The 16,327-nt window shown below is 48.0% G+C and overlaps 1 protein-coding gene across 1 annotated transcript in view; it reads left to right on the forward strand.

Moving 5' to 3' along the window:
* Positions 1 to 1,346: 1,346 nt before the first annotated feature.
* Positions 1,347 to 16,327, forward strand: part of NAGK (N-acetylglucosamine kinase) — a 19,564-nt gene continuing 4,583 nt past the window's right edge. The window contains exons 1-7 of the mRNA XM_018560466.1: positions 1,347 to 1,430; positions 4,031 to 4,115; positions 5,981 to 6,079; positions 7,789 to 7,930; positions 10,502 to 10,612; positions 13,205 to 13,317; positions 14,732 to 14,819. Coding sequence (XP_018415968.1) covers positions 1,393 to 1,430; positions 4,031 to 4,115; positions 5,981 to 6,079; positions 7,789 to 7,930; positions 10,502 to 10,612; positions 13,205 to 13,317; positions 14,732 to 14,819 — 676 coding nt within the window. The 5' untranslated portion in view covers positions 1,347 to 1,392. The remainder of the gene's footprint in view (positions 1,431 to 4,030; positions 4,116 to 5,980; positions 6,080 to 7,788; positions 7,931 to 10,501; positions 10,613 to 13,204; positions 13,318 to 14,731; positions 14,820 to 16,327) is intronic.

Genomic DNA, 16,327 nt, shown 5'->3' on the forward strand with positions numbered 1-16,327 from the left:
AGTACTGAGTCAAGTGGGAGACGACGGCAGTGAGCACCAGTTGGCCTACATCAGTCGCAAGCTGCTACCCAGGGAAGTTGGGTATGCAGCCGTGGAGAAGGAGTGTTTGGCATTGGTGTGGGACTTGAAGAAATTGCAGCCTTATCTGTATGGAAGATCCTTCACGGTGCTCACCGACCACAATCCTTTAGTTTGGCTGAATCGAGTCTCTGGAGATAATGGACGCTTGTTGCGCTGGAGTCTTGCCCTGCAGCCCTACAATTTTACTATTCAGTACCGGCCGGGGAAGCAGAACGGCAACGCGGACGGTCTTTCCCGGCAAACTGACTTGTGAATGAAGCTCATGCTCCGGACAGCCCCAAGCTGACCCGTGGTGGATCTAGCCGAGTCTGCCGGACTATGGAACAGGGGGGGAGCATTGTGACGGACCTAGGGCTGCAGATTCATTGCCCCGGAGAACTTTGTGTGCTGGGGGTATTTTACAGTTTACTATTTTATCTGGGGAGAGACGGTCACTATGTGACTTGATGGGAACCATTGTTCTAAAGGCAGCAGGTTGGCTGGAGGGGCCATTGTTACAGTGATGGGATTAAGCTCCTCTCAAATAATAAAGAAATAATTATAAAATTATAATTTTAAAATAATTTTCAAAAGTAGTTTTAAAAAATGTAAAGAAATAAAGGAAAGTAATGTTCACTTTCGGCCTCACAGATTCTGCTGCGGGAATTGCGTTATGGTGCAATTCATATCAATGGCACTCTAAACACGCCTCCCGCCCCGCAGTGTGATCACCCGCGCCGGAACGCACGGTAACGCAATGCTGTGCATTCCAGTACGATTGCAAAAAAAAATTGTGCATGCAGTTTTAATTCTGCAGTGAACTTTATGTTTGTAACACTCCATTTGTGTATTTTATTTTAAATAAAGATGGATTTTTTTTTTTTTTTTACATCAAGTTAAACAAAGAAAATAATCAACAACTAATTGATAATAACAAAAATCCTTAGTTACAGCCCTAGTTGTAAATGACGCATCACACTGGTTACTTAAACTTTATTAAAATGTCACAAAATGACATTCCATTCATGTGTATTCACGAACAGTTCACCATGACAGCAGCCTGGATCATAGAGAAGGTCTGTTCATAACTCACTCAATGTCAGAAAATGGATGTAAACTTTCTTTAATTATTTTTTCTTGAAATACATTTCTGTTATTTATAATAAAATAGAAAAGTATATATATGTATCATTTTTATTGTCATCCTTTGTACAGGAAGTGTCTGCAGTGATCACATGGAGAGGTGACAGGTCCTCTTTAGCTGTGTGTTACGTGCAGCGTGCTCAGAGCCATCACTTCCTGCTCCACAGAGTCAGCTGACCTCGTAGTCACATGACCAGCATGGCTGCAGTGTATGGAGGAGTGGAGGGGTGAGCTCTGTCTTTCTCTGAATTACTAATGTATCAGCTGTTCTCTGTTCTTTATTGTCCTTCAATAGTTCCACGTTTCCTTATCATTAATAGGAATCATGTAAATGTCACCCTCGTATGCTGTGGTGCTGTACAAATGAATGGTGACAGTTCCATGTTTCCTTATTAATAAGAATCATGTATATAGCACCATCGTATGCTGTGGCGCTGTACAAATGAATGGTGAGAGTTACACGTTTCCTTATTATTAATAGGAATCATGTACTGTATATAGCACCATCATATGCTGTGGTGCTGTACAAATGAATGGTGACAGATACACGTTTCCTTATTAATAAGAATCATGTACTGTATATAGCACCATCATATGTTGTGGTGCTGTACAATGTTCTGTAGGTTATTGCACAACAAATGCCATGTAACAATAACAGGATGTGATGTAGAGAGAGGAGGGGAAGAGACATTGCATCTGATGAGTGAGGAAAGTGGTGTGATCCTTTAAGCGGTCACTCTACCCGAGGCTGGATCTCAGTCATGGGGGCATCACGTACACACTCTCGGGGGGGGTATTAACCCCTTGATGCAATCACTTACTTCGATGTGCACGCTTGTCTGCATTTGTATGCAACACAACGCCCGCTCCCCCAGGCTGACGTCCACCCATTAACTTAACACAACGCCCGCTCCCCCAGGCTGACGTCCACCCATTAACTCAACACAACGCCCGCTCCTCCAGACTGACATACACCCATTAACTCAACATAACGCCCGCTCCTCCAGACTGACATCCACCCATTAACGCAACGCCCGCTCCTCCAGACTGACGTCCACACATTACCTCAACACAACGCCCGCTCCTCCAGACCGGCATCCACCCATTAACTCAACATAACACCCGCTCCTCTAGACTGACGTCCACCCATTAACTCAACACAACGCCCGCTCCTCCAGACTGACATCCACCCATCAACTTAACACAACGCCCGCTCCTCCAGACTGACATCCACCCATCAACTCAACACAACGCCCGCTCCTCCAGACTGACATCCACCCATTAACGCAACGCCCGCTCCTCCAGACTGACGTCCACCCATTAACTCAACACAACGACCGCTCCTCCAGACTGACGTCCACCCATTAACTCAACGCAACGCCCGCTCCTCAAGACCGACATCCACCCATTAACTCAACACAACGCCCGCTCCTCCAGACTGACATCCACCCATTAATTCAACTCAACACCCGCTCCTCCAGACCGACGTCCACCCATTAACTCAACACAACGCCCGCTCCTCCAGACTGACATCCACCCATTAACTCAACACAATGCCCGCTCCTCCAGACTGACATCAACCCATTAACTCAACTCAACGCCCGCTCCTCCAGACCGATATCCACCATTAACTTAACACAACACCCGCTCCTCCAGACCGACATCCACCCATTAACGCAACGCCCGCTCCTCCAGACCGATATCCACCATTAACTCAATGCAACGCCCGCTCCTCCAGACTGACGTCCACCCATTACCTCAACACAACGCCCGCTCCTCCAGACCGGCATCCACCCATTAACTCAACATAACACCCGCTCCTCCAGACTGACATCCACCCATTAACTCAACGCAACGCCCGCTCCTCCAGACCGATATCCACCATTAACTTAACACAACGCCCGCTCCTCCAGACTGACGTCCACCCATTAACTCAACACAACGCCCGCTCCTCCAGACTGACGTCCACCCATTACCTCAACACAACGCCCGCTCCTCCAGACCGGCATCCACCCATTAACTCAATGCAACACCCGCTATCACTCAACCCAACCCCCGCTCCTCCAGACCGACATCCCCCCATTAACTCAACGCAACGCCCGCTCCTCCAGACCGACATCCACCCATTAACTCAACACAATGCCCGCTCCTCCAGACCGATATCCACCATTAACTTAACACAACGCCTGCTCCTCCAGACTGACGTCCACCCATCACCTCAACACAACGCCCGCTCCTCCAGACCGGCATCCAACCAGTAACTCAATGCAACACCCGCTCCTCCAGACCGATATCCACCATTAACTTAACACAACGCCCGCTCCTCCAGACTGACGTCCACCCATTACCTCAACACAACGCCCGCTCCTCCAGACCGACATCCACCCATCAACTCAACACAACGCCCGCTCCTCCAGACTGACATCCACCCATTAACGCAACGCCCGCTCCTCCAGACTGACATCCACCCATTAACTCAACCCAACGCCCGCTCCTCCAGACTGACATCCACCCATTAACGCAATGCCCTCTCCTCCAGACCGGCATCCAACCATTAACGCAACGCTCGTTCCTCCAGACTGACATCCACCCATTAAGACATTTTGATATTTGCATAACTCCTCCCTGGAGCCAACCCACTCTCCTCCAAGGAGCAGGTACGTGTTAGAGACCAGTGATATGGGGAAGCGCTCTTGTTCCTGTAAGTCCGTCAGCTGCTGCAGGTTGGCAGTTGAGAGTATGAATGTATAACTGTCAGAGGTTGCTGTATGAGTGAACATCTTGGTTTTGATTGTGTGATGTACTGTATTTTCCTCTCTCGGTGTAGCGGTGGAACGCACTCCAAGGCTGTCCTGGTCGCAAAAGATGGGAGGATCCTGTGTGAGACGGAGGGCCCCTGCACCAATCACTGGGTAAGGGTGTGCTATCACCTCCAGAGGGAGATCTTCATCGGTAGCTTATTGATGTCCATATGTTACAGGGAGAGACAGGTCCTCTTCAGACTTGTGTTGACATTGTTCTATGACTATCCAGGGAAAGGTAACAGGTTCACTAAAAGCAGAACTCCGGATCAAATGATTGCAGAGCTGGAATATCTGCGTCTTTTATATCGCTGGAGCGCGGCACACTGCTTATATGTCGTGAGATATCCCGGCTCATATATCCTGGCACTGTTCCTGTCCCCCTGAAGATTTGGGTGTTGTTGCCCAGCTTTCTGTATTCTGCCTCCTCCTGTCACATTCTCTATAATATAAAATATATATCCAGCAGGGTTAAAGGGAGCCCCTCAGGTGCGTAGACTCAAGGATTCAGCACAGGGATGGCGGGAGCTCCTCATAATTGGCACAGCAGGTGTACAGACCCAGAAACTCAGCACAGGGATGGTGGGAGCTCCTCATAATGGGCACAGCAAGTGTACAGACCCAGGAACTCAGCACAGGGATGGTGGGAGCTCCTCATAATGGGCACAGCAAGTGTACAGACCCAGGAACTCAGCACAGGGATGGGGGGAGCTCCTCATAATGGGCACAGCAAGTGTACAGATCCAGGAACTCAGCTCAGGGATGGTGGGAGCTCCTCATAATGGGCACAGCAAGTGTACAGACCCAGGAACTCAGCACAGGGATGGTGGGAGCTCCTTATAATGGGCACAGCAAGTGTACAGACCCAGGAACTCAGCACAGGGATGGTGGGAGCTCCTCATAATGGGCACAGCAGATGTACAGACCCAGGAACTCAGCACAGGGATGGTGGGAGCTCCTTATAATGGGCACAACAGGTGTACAGACCCAGGAACTCAGCACAGGGATGGTGGGAGCTCCTTATAATGGGCACAGCAGGTGAACAGACCCGGGAACTCAGCACAGGGATGGTGGGAGCGCCTAATAATGGGCACAGCAGGTGAACAGACCCAGGTACTCAGCACAGGGATGGTGGGAGCTCCTTATAATGGGCACAGCAGGTGAACAGACCCGGGAACTCAGCATAGGGTTGGTGGGAGCTCCTTATAATGAGCACAGCAGGTGTACAGACCCGGGAACTCAGCACAGGGTTGGTGGGAGCTCCTTATAATGAGCACAGCAGGTGTACAGACCCGGGAACTCAGCACAGGGTTGGTGGGAGCTCCTTATAATGAGCACAGCAGGTGTACAGACCCGGGAACTCAGCACAGGGTTGGTGGGAGCTCCTTATAATGAGCACAGCAGGTGTACAGACCCGGGAACTCAGCACAGGGATGGTGGGAGCTCCTCATAATGGGCACAGCAGGTGTTCAGACCCAGGAACTCAGTACAGGGACGGTGGGAGCCCCTCATTATGGGCACAGCAGTTGTACAGAAGACACCCAGCATACCTTTTAACTTTCTGACATGAGAAAGAGGGAAACCTTCCAGCACAATGTATTTAGGCAATGGGCACACCCCTGGTTATGCGGACCAATAGGAATTGATATATGCCGAGAATGATTGGTTAATCCCAGAATTGATTTTCTTTCTAAACCAGATTTTCCAAATAGCAAACAAGATCATTAGGAGATAAGATAAAAGTTTTCGAGCAGAATAACACATAGAACCTTGTCATAAATATCTGTAAATCAGACCAAAAGAGGGACAACTGAGGAGGAAAGAGGGACAGTCCCTCTAAATCAGGGACACTTTGGAGGTATGACCTTGGTTACTGGTGCATACAGGAATAATCTGGTATAGAGACAGACAGGGAAGGGGGCAATAGTCTTAATAAATCAATAAATTAAGCCGACATTACTTTTGTCTCCTTGCAGCTGATTGGCACAGACCGGTGCTTGGAAGCCATCTACGCGATGGTCACCGAGGCTAAAGGGAAAGCGGGGCTGGACGTCCAGGTTCCCATCCGATGTCTGGTAAGAATGCTCGGCTTCCTGAGAGACCACTAGAGGGCGCTCGCCATTGTCTGCCATCAAAAGCAACAGTAACAACACAGGATTAGCTTCTCTTCAGGGACAATAAATCCAGGGGCATAGCTATGGATCATGGGGCCCCCATAGCAAGCTTTTGGGCTCCTACGAGCAATTTCCATACAGCTATTAATCTTAATAACTGTATAATCCTGTATAATAATACTAATAGCAAGCAAATTCTGGAAGAGGAGGTCTAGTAGTAGCAAAGCAATACCATCACAATATTTTAGATTCTGATACAATCATTAGTTCTCCTGGACACAAATGCTCTATAACCCTTATACAAAGTCATTAAACTGTGGAGGTTTGTAGAACTGTAAACCGTCTTTAGCTGAGGAGACCCTCTGGGATTTTTTTACTACCTAAAGAAGACTACGGGGCTGCACGAGTGAAATCTAAAGGCGTATGGCTGGCTTTAATTTCAGTGCTGGCCGGGATGACCAGAAGGACAATAAATCTACACTACTAAGGCAGCTAAACAAGTTCTCCTTACTGCACAGGATAGAAAGGGGATCTGTGACTAGCGAGAATTAGGGCCATCCCTTTAACAAGGCAGCCTGAGGCTATCACCTCAGGCGGCATCTCCTTGGTGGGCGCCCACAGAGTCCCAGGTTGCTAAAAGCTCTTAGCAAGCTTTAACACACTGTCCGGGTTCCCGCCCAGCTCATTGATGTCATTGGTTGCCAGGGAGCTGAGCTGGACGCTCTGGCTGGTGTCCCGCTGAGCTCCTGGAAACAAGTGACAACCAAGACAGAGAGCTGCTGACAATATGGCTCTATCAGCAGCAGCATCCCTCCCCACTCCCTCCACTCTAGAGCCTCAGGCTGCATTTAGGGTAGGTATGGCCCCAGAGAAAATTATTCGGAGGTCTCAGCTGTTCCTTATAGGAATGGTCACAGGGGGTACAGGGTCAGTGTCAACAGCAACCTCTGAACTCCTTACCCTACCACTGATAAAGAGCAAAGTCAGCATTTGTATTTGATCTTGCCCTCCCTTGAGCTGTGAAGTACTTCAGCAGCATGGGCTAGAGGTTCTGTCCTTTTTTCACCCCTCTCCTGCTGAAACGCCCAAGGTGGCATCCCCTTCTGCCCACTCTTTGGCCTGGCCCTGGTGATCAAGAAAGCTACAGGTGCCAAATTGCAAGATGAACCTAAAGTTGTGATAAAGAATTTGTGTAAACTTGTGTAAACCCCCAAACCTGGACCTCTTAATATGCAAATGATGACTTCCAGATCCAAAGCCAGTGATGCCCCCCCCCCTTCTTTCTTAATAAGAGCATCCTCAGGAACCTATAGAGAGGTGTACATTGGAGGGCCATGTAGGACTGTGGACTCCAGTGAGGTGGATGGGCTCCTATCAGCACCAGGCTGGTGAATTGAGGTCAGGGTTGGGCCGAGGAGTGGCCGCCTTGGGCACTTGGGCACTTCAGCATGAGGGACCTGCAACCTACAGCTCAGGTAGTTCACAATTTTGGCCTTGGGTGTTAAATGCCCATGTCCAGGCACTGTTTGAGGTCATCCTATATTGGCTGGTATGGTATACACACTTAGGGGGGCCACTAGATGCTTGCCACACTCCATCAATGTGAAGAACAGCCCATGTGCCTGCTGCCCATCTTGCAATCATTAGCCCTGTTCCCTGATTCTTCACAGGGTATGTCTCTGAGCGGCGGGGAGCAGAAAGAAGCCCTTAATAAACTCATCGAAGAGCTGCATCAGCGCTACCCTCAGCTCAGCGAGAATTACTACATCTGCAATGACGCCATAGGTGCCATGGCGACCGCTACAAAACTGGGTAATGTCTCAACACCCTCTGATCCTTTTAGATACCAAAGTTTAGTTTTTTTCCTAACACATTTGCTGTGCGTTTATTTTCTTTATAGGTTTATATATTTATCACCCTTCCGTCACTATTTCCAGTGTTCCTTTTAAACAGCAGGTCATGCACAATGCAGCTTAGAGCAGCCCAGGGATCCCAACCTAAAAAAAGTCATTTCAGGGAGGTGCTCTTCTCATTTCAGGGAGGTGCCCTCTGCCCCCCCCCCCATCCGCGGGGGGGGGGGGGGGTGCAACAACAAGGCAGAGAAGCACCCCCCCTGAAATGAAGGCAGATAGCAAAGAAGCTATTGCTTCCCTTATCTGCTCTTTTTTATTATTCTGACCGCTGCTGTCATCAGAATAAAAAAAACAGCATAGGAATGAATAGCAAGATTACTATTGGCTATTTCAATTTGCAATATCCAATAGCAAGCTGGCTATTGCAACAGCCCTCTGCTGTTGTCAGTGAGTAAGGAGGACCTGATGGAGAACTTCAGGTCCACCTCTGCTGATTGATAGCAGCAGAGGGCGGGTGCAATTGAAAGCTTGCTATTGGCCTATTGTAAATTGAAATAGCCAAAAGCAATCTAGCTATGCGTTCCTATGCTGTTTTTTCCCCCCTGACTGACGGCGCCGGCAGCCACGATGTCAAGGAAAAAAAAAACCAGAGCAGAGAAAGGTTTACTCTGATAAAAGCAGGGTAAACCTTTCCGGGAGAAAATGTCAGGGAGCCGCTATCTTACAGCGGGAGACTCCCAGAACATCTGGAAGAGTTGAGATGTCTGGAGCAGCCTCAGCAGAGAGGCAATGCATGCTAATGAAAGGTTACGTTTTAAGGAGACCTGTGCTAAGAGAAACAGGAAACCTGCCACTGCGGACTTCCGAAAATGCTGGTTGTTGTCTTTCCGATCAATGTTTCCGTTACTCAATCACTGACCTGGGACATATATCCAGATAAGCTCTGATTTTGCAAGGACTTCCCCTTATCAGCATGACAGCCAGGCACATAGCAGTATTTAGAAAGAGGTCAGCAATGGCAGGCTCAACATTGCACCATCAGGGTTTCCTTTAACCTCCTTACCACCGTCTCACAGATATATATGCAGCGTCAAGAAAGTGGGCGCCATATGTGCACCTACAGTGCACCCCCAGCATGGAAACTGAGCTGTCACCAACCGCTCCGGGTCTTGTACTAATGATCAGGAGGTGGGAGGACTGCCGATCACATGATCACTGTGATAACCTCTGACTGGCCAGCACTAGCTGTAGAACCCTCCCAGTATGTGAGCAGAGATACATTTTATTTCATTTTATTTCTTCTATCGAAAAGAAAAATATACAAACGGCAAATAAAAACAAAAAAAAATCGACAGCAGAAAAAATAAACAATTTTCACAATTGGCTAGATAACAGCCTGATCTCTTTTAGGCTGGGTTCACACCAAGGCGTATCGAATGTGCGCGTTTCAAGCCACGCGTTTTTACCGCGATTCGCGGTAAATAAAACGTACCACAAACGCGCGTTTCCGAGGGCTACCTGGCTGTATCCCAATGGATACGCGCGGCAAATACGCCCCAAAGAAGCTCCTGTAATTCTTTGGGCGTAGGACGTTATGCAGCGCGTTCCTACGCGCTGTAAAACGCCCAGGTGGGAACCATGCCCATAGGCAAATCATTGGTTTTCACATGTTGAGCGTTTTACAGAGCGTAGGAACGCGCTGTGAAACGCCCAGGTGTGAACCAGGCCTTAGTGTCAGTGTATTTTAGGTTGGGTTAAAAAAAAGAAAAGCAAAACGTGCACTATTGTTTCTGGGCCCTACTACAGATACCAGCAACGAATAACGCGCACAAATGTGGCATCCCCAATCATGTCGGTGGTAGGAGAGTTTATTGTTGGTGGATTTTTGGTAACGGCAAGAAATATACAGCTAAAGTTTAAAAAATATTTTTTTTTTTATTACTATTTGGCTATTTTTAACTTAATAAATAATAATAATACATTTTAATTTAATAATTAAAAAAAAAGGAAATATGCAGTGACATGTATGCAGGCCCTGTCCTGAACAAAAGGAGGTAACATGTACTCGGGTACACTAAGGGGTTCATTTATAAAAGTTCCGCCCGGCTATCTGCCGTTCAGATGGCACTAGATGACGGGTGTAGGAATTCCTATGCTCGTCAGCGCCATCTAAGGATGATAGGGCGGTGAAAACGGCATCCCCGGCTATACGTTGGGTGGAACATTTTTAAATGAACCCCTAAGTAGTTCAAAGGATAAGTACAGATTTACCAACACTTGCCAAAGCCGCAAAACTGGGTTCAGGCGATCAGGTGTGTTTGACCTTCCATCATGAAGGGTGAAGCCCTGCTTACATAGTACAGGAATGAGTGAAATCGGTGCAGTCTCATATAAGGATTGCTAGACTTGACCCTTCACTGTGGGATCAAACCTGCTTGGGATCCACAGCCTTCGACCCATAGCTATGGCTTCTATTCTGCAGGGTTTCTCTTTGAGACATCCTAGCTGACTCGCCCTTCTTTCTCCCCAGGTGGATTAGTCCTGATCTCTGGGACTGGTTCCATCTGCAAACTGGTGAACCCCGATGGCAGTGTGACTGGCTGTGGTGGATGGGGACACATAATGGGTGATGAAGGGTCAGGTAAGTACTTCTGAGTCAGTAAAAGGCCAGTAATCCCATTTGCAGATATATGTTTTAAAGTTTCTATAGATGTACAGTAAATCAGATACATTATATGGCCAAATGGTTGTGGACACCTGACCATCACACCTATATGAGCTTGTAGGACATGCCATTCCAAAACAATGGGCATTAATATGGAGCTGCCCCCTCCTCCCAACCTACCCTTTTTTTTACTATTCCAGTCAGGCTTTTGGAAGGCTTGTGGGAATTTGTGCCAGATTTCAGTCAAAAGATCATTTGTGAGGTAAGGTACTTGTGTTGGATGTGAAGACCTGGTTCACTATCGACATTCCAATTCATCCCAAAGGTGTTCAGTAGGGTTGAGGTCAAGTTCCTCCATACCAAACTCATCAAAGCATGTCTCTATGGAACTGGCTTTGTACACAGGGGCACCATCATGCTGGAACAGATGGTCTTCCACAAACAGATCCCACAAGGTTAAAAGCACCCAACTGTCTAAAATGCCTTTGTAGGTTGTACCAAACATTGGAAACATCTCAACTCAATAGCTTGGAGGAGTGTCCACATACTTTTGGCTATATAAGTAGGTTTGGTGGTCAGGTGTTTACTAACCTATGGCCATATAGTGTATATAGGTCCGTGAAAGGAAATTACATTCCAATTCATCTCAAATGTGCTCAGTAGGGTTGAGATCAGGCCTCTGTGTAGGCAAAGTTCCTTCACACCAAACAATGCCTTTATGGAACTGTCTTTGTGTACAGGGGCACAGTCATGGTGTGGTGGTCAGGTCATGGTATATAGTTCAGTGAAAGGAACTGGCATTCCAAATTATCCAAAAGGTGCTCAGTAGGATTTAGGTCCTACCATGTCTTCATGGACCATGTCTTTATGGAGCTGGCTTTGTGTACAGGGGCACAGTCATGGTGTGGTGGTCAGGTCATGGTATATAGGTCAGTGAAAGGAATTGGCATTCCAATTCATCCCAAAAGTGCTCAGTAGGGTTGAGGCCAGGCCTCTGTATAGGCCAAGTTCCTTCACACCAAACCATGTCTTTATAGAGCCATGTCTTTATGGACCATGTATTTATGGAGCTGGCTTTGTGTACAGAGGCACAGTCTTGGTGGTCAGGTCATGCTATATAGGTCAGTGAAAGGAATTGGCATTCCAATTCATCCCAAAGGTGCTCAGTAGGGTTGAGGTTAGGGCTCTGGGCAGGCCAAGTTCCTTCAAATAAATTGCATCAAACCATGTCTTTATGGAGCTGGCTTTGTGCAGAGGGGCACATTCATGGTTTGGTGGTCAGGTGTCCACAAACCTATGACCTTATAGTGTGTATAGGTCAGTCAAGGGATAAAACGGCCAAAGGGCAGGAAATAACAGCCCAGCTTCAGTAGGAAGGAAAAAAAGCCCCAGCGATGGTGGTCAGTAGGTGGAATGTCTTGATGATGATGGCACTGAAACTATGCAGACACCATCACCGTTGGGCAGGAGATCACTTCCCAGATCCAGTGCTTGGTGCTGGCATAAACTCTGCAGTGTCCTGGATTCTGTGGGATGCAAACACTGCGTGGCAGTGTCCACAATCACAGAAAGCCGGTCTAAGTCACTTGGCGACCATGTGCATAAATACGCTAAGTAAATATTCTATGTTGCTCCCTACTAATATGCCAAATCACCCCACACCCTCACCCGCTGTAGCCATTTCTTCATTGTAGTGTAGCGCTCACCCCCGAAGGAGCCGCTGGAATAACCCGGGTCATCACTAGTCTGTCTAGGGGATTTGGTCTTCGGCTGCTCCATTAGCATTACCCGCCCTCTTCTAGTGCCCACAAAGCTGATGTCCACTCCAGTAATGCAATGCTGAATAACTTTTATTAACATCTTCATACTGGGGAGAGAGGGTATAGAGGTCCTAGACATCCAGGGTAGTACAGACACAGACTACGGACTCACCAGACCTCTTCAGCATCTCAGTGTAGATCCACTTGTGGTACTGCGAATAGTAATTGGAGTAACAGATGAGCAGGGATGAGTATAAATCCTCAGCAGGAGAGACACCAGCCATGCCCCTGAAGTCCTTTAAGTTCCAGTAAACTTCAAGAGCCATCCATTGTCCTGGTTCTCCTCCTCTGGAAACAACACAGGCCTCCTCCATACTGGAGGCCCCAGGGAAACATTTCCCACACATCAGCCTCTGCCCACCCCCAGGCCTCAGGCCTAGCCTGGGGGTGGCTGGACAGCATCTAGCCCTAATCTATGGCTGGTCCCAAACTAGTCTGAGCACATGGCAATGCCCTCCAGTCTATGTACTCTATCCCAGCATGCACCACGGGTTGAGAGAAACCCAGTGATTGGCTGCTGTACTGTACATACACTTACAGTGTCTCTCATTGGCTGTCCCACAATACAGCAGAGTTACACTCCACCCGGGGAGGTACAGTCAATGCCAGACACCTGGAATTAACCAGATAAATGCTACTATAATCCAGCCAGGCTGACTACAGCCCTTGCAATCACTAAACATCTAGTGGCCACCTCACAGAAGGTGACGGGAATCACTGCACCGGTGCTTCCATTGTCTTCTTTCAGCATACTGGATTTCCCTCCGAGCGATGAAAACCGTGTTTGATGCTACTGACAACTTGGTGGTGCCACCGCATGACATCAGCTATGTGCAGGAAGCCATGTTCACTTACTTCCAGGTATCATTTTCTTTTTATGGCCTACTGTAAAGTTTACTATACAATCTGGTTGTACAACCTCATTTAGATCTCATGGAGTTGTTGTATAACCCTTTCACGACCTATGACGGGATAATCCTGCCATGAAGTTGGTAGGGGTTACACAGATTGTTCCGTTTTGTCAAGCAGGCGGCCAGCTTTACAGTTGAAGCGATATTGCCGGCTCAGCTGCCACCAGATCGCTTCTATGATCCGGTAACCCATCCCCCCGCACCTGACACCCCCCGCTGCCCCTCCTACGGGCCCAGTAGCGGTTTGCCAGGTGTCGGTGGGAAGCTGGGGAGGAGAGCAGCAAACATCAGTTTGCCGATCCCCTCCCCGTTCTATGGGACCGGGAGCGACGCGTATTGTATCACTTCCAGTCCTATAGCTCTCAGTGCTCGGCTCCTGAAGCCCAGCTATAAGCTATTGAAGTGCGATCTGCAATTATAGCTTCTTTAGAGTGTAAAGGTGACACTGGGGGTTTTTTGGACCCCCAGTATCACCTTAAAGAGGACCTGTCACCACCATCTGCTATCACATGGGGGGCTTGTAAGTAGGTGATAGCAAGTAGAGTAATGTAAAAAAAAAAAAACTGTTTTAAAAATAAGATTAGCTAAATTAAATGTAAAAATATTTTAAGTCCCCACCCCCGTGAGCACGCCCATCGTCACGCAAACAAGTGCCGGGTGCGCCTACGTACGAAAAAGATCATTGCGCTACACATGTTGGGTATCGCCGCGCACGCCGGAGTGAGAGCAATAATTCTAGGGCCAGTATTTATGTGTATCTCTAAACTCATGACCTGTAGGGGTTTTTAAAGCGTTGTCTATGGACTTTTTGGGGTACTGAATTCTGTTGCAGTTTAATTTTTTTTCAAAACACAATTTTTTACCTGGGCATGTTGGGTATCTATTTACTCGTTGTAACCTCATCGTTTATATTTTATAACAAAAATGGTTTTATATAGTATTTTGGGGCATTAAATTTAACTTAAGTGCATTTTTCACAAAATTATGGAGTTTGATAATAAGCTGTGCTCATGTCGCGCAACATAAAAATTTGCAACTGCCACCATTTTATTCTATAAGGTCCTGCCTTTCAGAAAATATATCATATTTGGGGGTTTTCAAGTAATTTTCAGGCCTAAAATGTGGATTATAACATGGAAACAAAAAATGAAAAAAAGGCCTTTGTCCTTAAGGGGTTAATAGTACCGCACGGTTATTGTGCTTTGTTGTTCCGCTCTTTCATTGCAAATCTGGAGCAAAGTCAGCAAGAGACTCCGTAGACTCCACCTTGACTAGCATTCCACTTTAGGAAGGGCCCTGTAATGGGCACACATACACATCCTGGGACTCCACCTAGAACTGATCGGCCATATCTCCCATTACAGGTGTCCAATCGGCTTGGAATTCTCACCCATCTGTACCGGACCTTTGAGAAGTCCAAGATAGCCGGATTCTGTGTGAAGTTGGCAGAAGGTATCACTCGTCATTTTTACAATGGTTAAAGTGTATCTAAACACCACCACTGAACTTCTCTTCTTTGCTTCTTAACCAGTAAAAGCATTTTATTACATCTGTTCGATAATTGCAAAAAAAAATACCTGATGATCCTGCCAGAAATCTTGGGGGCTAATAACTTCCTGTGCTCTCTGCTGTGCTGCGTTCTCATTGTTCCCTGCTATCTCTGGGCTACTAAACGCTTCCCCTATAGAGAAGGGGGAGAGGGGGTTCTGGAGTCCTGTTCTAGGGTGGCAACACTGCTCCTCTATAGATACAGTACACTGAGTGTTGTCACCCTAGGACAGGAAGTGTGTTACTGGCAGACAGGACTGGATTTCCCATAAGGCCAATCGAGGGGCAGCAGGGAGTAGAGGGGCAGCAGGGAGTAGAGGGGCAGCAGAGAGTAGAGGGGCAGCAGAGAGTAGAGGGGCAGCAGAGAGTAGAGGGGCAGCAGAGAGTAGAGGGGCAGCAGAGAGTAGAGGGGCAGCAGGGAGTAGAGGGGCAGCAGAGAGTAGAGGGGCAGCAGAGAGTAGAGGGGCAGCAGGGAGTAGAGGGGCAGCAGAGAGTAGAGGGGCAGCAGAGAGTAGAGAGTAGAGGGGCAGCAGGGACATGCAGTTTTGGGCACTGGGCGGGTAGTTGTTTTCTACATTTCGCCCTGCTAAAGAAGCCGCAGCTTGTTTTGTACAAGTGATCTCGGCGATGTCGCCTGCATACAGGGTGGCACATTGAGGAAGCTGGCATGGGGCAGCAGAGAGAGTAAATCCGGCCCTGCTGGCAGAATCCCCAAGTGAAAATTAAAGGGGATAATCCTGAACCAAGAAAACTAAGGTGGCCGTCACATCTGAAGACCGGCAATCTGCAATATATTACATTCTTTGTTCTTGGGTTTAGAAACTCTTTTGGGCCTCATTCACACTGGAATCGTGCTGCGTGCACGGCTCCCGGGAAGGACAGGTGCTGCATGTGATTAGTATGCAGCCCCCGTCCTTCTCTATGAGAGTACGCGGCCATACGCTAACCTCAAATACAGGTCCGTAGGGGTGCGTGTTCCTGACTCGGACGCAGACAGGATCCATCCTGTCAGCTTACGAGTACGCTCACTCCAACCCGTACGGACGTGCAGGGCGGGTGAGCGTAAGGGGGCGTACGGCCGCGTACTTCCATAGAGAAGGACGGGGGCTGCATACTAATCACACGCAGCACCTTCCTTCCCGGGAGCTTCCCTGATACGACCATGCATGCAGCACGGAGCTGTACGGTCCGGCCGATTCCAGTGTGAATGAGGCCGTAATCTACAAAAGAAACGAAAAGGACAAACAACCATATTTACTCATTGTATAGGCTTCGCTTACTGCTGAACCACCTCCTCACCACTGAAGACAATGCACTCTCTGTAGTCTCTGACAATGTCAAACACTCACAATGCACCTGGTATATACAGACCACTAGGCTGTGAGTGACAGAGCAGAATGTATGCGGGGTGC

This window comes from Nanorana parkeri, unplaced genomic scaffold (genome assembly GCF_000935625.1).
Source record: "Nanorana parkeri isolate BGI_ZX_2015 unplaced genomic scaffold, ASM93562v1 scaffold456, whole genome shotgun sequence".
NCBI classification, from domain to species: domain Eukaryota; kingdom Metazoa; phylum Chordata; class Amphibia; order Anura; family Dicroglossidae; genus Nanorana; species Nanorana parkeri.